Genomic DNA, 3,122 nt, shown 5'->3' with positions numbered 1-3,122 from the left:
ATCTTAGGACACATTAAATATCTGCCATAGGAAGGGTTGAAATGTGCTAACTCTAGATAGAACCAGTGGAGCTTACCTCTCAAACCATCTCTAATGTTACCATTATGAAGAAATAGTAGCACTAATTTTTATGTTCATATATATAACAATATATTGATCTGTCAATATTGATGTATTCGTATTACTATACTGATACTAGCATACATCAGTTTATTGAATAATAACAATTTTAGTTCTTGAACATAGTGTTAACAGTACTTGGGAAAATCACTTTAAAACAACCAAGCTGTATGTAATTCACTTAATTAAATGAGAATTATATTAGGGAGTATAGCATGTAAGATTGAAAAAAGATCTGAGTTCTGAAGAAGCCAAAACATGAAAGTCAATAACCAGTCTTATGTTTGAATTAAAGAGGCAAAGACAAAAGTTGCAGAAAATCATCCAGATAAAGATCAAGAAGCATAGAAACATTCATTTGAAAACAAATTTTATTTATTTAAGTAAGAATAAAGGGAAGGATAAAATCTGAAAAGCTAAGTAGAATATGTATCATCAACAACATTAAAATATTCAAGGACATGTAAATAGAAATTTAAAAAATGTAAGCTCTCTATCTCTTTCACAGAAATTGAAGTTGGGACATAGAGTCAAACAACTTACCCCCCTGCCTTTGACTATAGCAGGGCACTGCTCTAGGCTACAGTAGAGACTGAGGGACAGATAATGGATACTTTCTTGCTTCTTGCCAAGTTCATATGCTAAATGTCCACAAAAAGATTCCTCACTACTAATAACACTTGACTTACTGCTTACATTTATACAAAAATAAGCATAAATATTATATTAAATGCAGTAAGTGTGTTTGTGTATTCAATATTATAATTAGTTAGATATGTCTAAATCTATTTTGTTTAATGTATGATGAAAAGAAAAAGCAAACACTATGTGAAGCACAGAGATTTTTGCTAAGCTAAAATGCTATGAGGATCTTTTTTTTGAGGGTTACTTTAAAGAATGAAAAATATCCATAGGAAACAAAATTAATATAATAAGAAAATATGATTCACAGATGCCAATATATAAACAAAAATTGCAATAAGATGGACTAAGATAAATAAAACAAGACTTCAGATTTTTAGAAATAAAGTTTATTATGAAATATGTCCAGAAATATCACTAAAGATATAAAGAAGAAAGCTGCATTTCAATAATGGAACAGGAGTGAGGCTATCCAACTTGCATTATGAAATAAATCCCCACAGTTTCAGAGATTTGTCTTGGATATCTTCTTCAATGGCTATGAAACTCACATATATATATCAATGATCACAGTAAAGAAATCAGAAGTATTTGCTGAAATAGAAATATTTTGTGAATTTTTATGTAATGAACAGTATTTTCAGAAGAATCCAATTGACCAGTGTCTTCCATAGAAAGAGGGATGGAAGTAGCCATAGCCATATCCACCATAACCCCCAAGACCATAGCCAGAACCATAGCCAGAACCCAGGCCACCGAAACCACCAAGGCCATAGCCAAGGCCTCCATAGCAGTTGCTGTTGTAATAGCTCATTGTGTCAGGGCTGGAGGATTTGGTTTGCTGTCCAAAGTGAGTTTCCAGAGAATGAAGATCACCGTCTGCACTCAGACTTTTATATTCTCCAGCTAAGGGTGTGGCAAACCTCAGCACATAACCTTCATTCTCTTTGAAAACCATCATTTGGAAAACTACCACTAAGCCATACCTCTCATATTAAGGGTAGTTCTAAAAATGCATGAGGACATCTGTCCTTTTAACTTATTCAATTATAATTTGTAGAACTTGCCTTTGTATCAAATAATTATCTTCCTATGTTTAAAGTTGATGCTAGCACTACTTTTATGCTTAGAACGTTAAGTGTAAAGCTATCTTGCATCCGATAAACCATTCTAGGCATTGTCCCAATGTTTGTTTTGTTTTCAAGGGATGTTGTCATTCTTTTTCTTTCCCTCATACAAAGTTATCTATTTTAAAATATATGTTTCCTTCAGACAGCATTTAGGAAACTGGCTAACAATTATTATAATCACGAATGAAAAATAATTTAAAATCTAATGGTAGACTATATTGAGATACCAGATACAGTGTGGGAAGAGGGTGGGTGAAGGAGGAGAGTCTGAGGAAGAACATTAAGGAGAAAAATAGAAAGGCAAGGCGTTTATGGGACAAAGAAATGGGTTATTATCTGTTGAAGATAACGTGTATAGTATTCTCAACTGGACTGGTGAGAAATGTATGCATATTGAACTATTCACTTTGCAAGCCAAGTGACATATGTGATTGAATGTATAAAGAAACTGAAGCAAAAAATATATTAAAAATTGGAAAAAAGAAAAATATATACTGAGAAAAAATAATGAGCAAAAATAATGAACAAATGCAACCTATTTTCTTTGCTTGTGTTTTCTGTAGAGCAGCTTGCTAATCACCATCATTTGAGAAATGTCCACAAAAAGATTCCTCACTACTAATAACACTTGACTTACTGCTTACATTTATACAAAAATAAGCATAAATATTATATTAAATGCAGTAAGTGTGTTTGTGTATTCAATATTATAATTAGTTAGATATGTCTAAATCTATTTTGTTTAATGTATGATGAAAAGAAAAAGCAAACACTATGTGAAGCACAGAGATTTTTGCTAAGCTAAAATGCTATGAGGATCTTTTTTTTGAGGGTTACTTTAAAGAATGAAAAATATCCATAGGAAACAAAATTAATATAATAAGAAAATATGATTCACAGATGCCAATATATAAACAAAAATTGCAATAAGATGGACTAAGATAAATAAAACAAGACTTCAGATTTTTAGAAATAAAGTTTATTATGAAATATGTCCAGAAATATCACTAAAGATATAAAGAAGAAAGCTGCATTTCAATAATGGAACAGGAGTGAGGCTATCCAACTTGCATTATGAAATAAATCCCCACAGTTTCAGAGATTTGTCTTGGATATCTTCTTCAATGGCTATGAAACTCACATATATATATCAATGATCACAGTAAAGAAATCAGAAGTATTTGCTGAAATAGAAATATTTTGTGAATTTTTATGTAATGAACAGTATTT

The 3,122-nt window shown here is 31.2% G+C and overlaps 1 protein-coding gene across 1 annotated transcript; it reads right to left on the bottom strand.

The window, feature by feature from the left end:
* Positions 1 to 1,402: 1,402 nt before the first annotated feature.
* LOC114009040 (keratin-associated protein 19-9b-like) lies at positions 1,403 to 1,576 on the bottom strand. Its single transcript, XM_027774501.1, has one exon. The coding sequence runs from the start codon at positions 1,574 to 1,576 to the stop codon at positions 1,403 to 1,405; it is 174 nt and encodes a 57-aa protein (XP_027630302.1).
* Between the last annotated feature and the right edge of the window lie 1,546 nt (positions 1,577 to 3,122).

Source organism: Tupaia chinensis, unplaced genomic scaffold (genome assembly GCF_000334495.1).
Source record: "Tupaia chinensis unplaced genomic scaffold, TupChi_1.0 Scaffold000443_1, whole genome shotgun sequence".
NCBI lineage: Eukaryota > Metazoa > Chordata > Mammalia > Scandentia > Tupaiidae > Tupaia > Tupaia belangeri.
This window is presented reverse-complemented; position numbering and strand designations above follow the sequence as displayed.

Bases quoted from the DNA above. Each gene is read 5' to 3' on its own strand.
- LOC114009040 (XM_027774501.1), bottom strand. From the start codon at position 1,576: ATGAGCTATTACAACAGCAACTGCTATGGAGGCCTTGGCTATGGCCTT.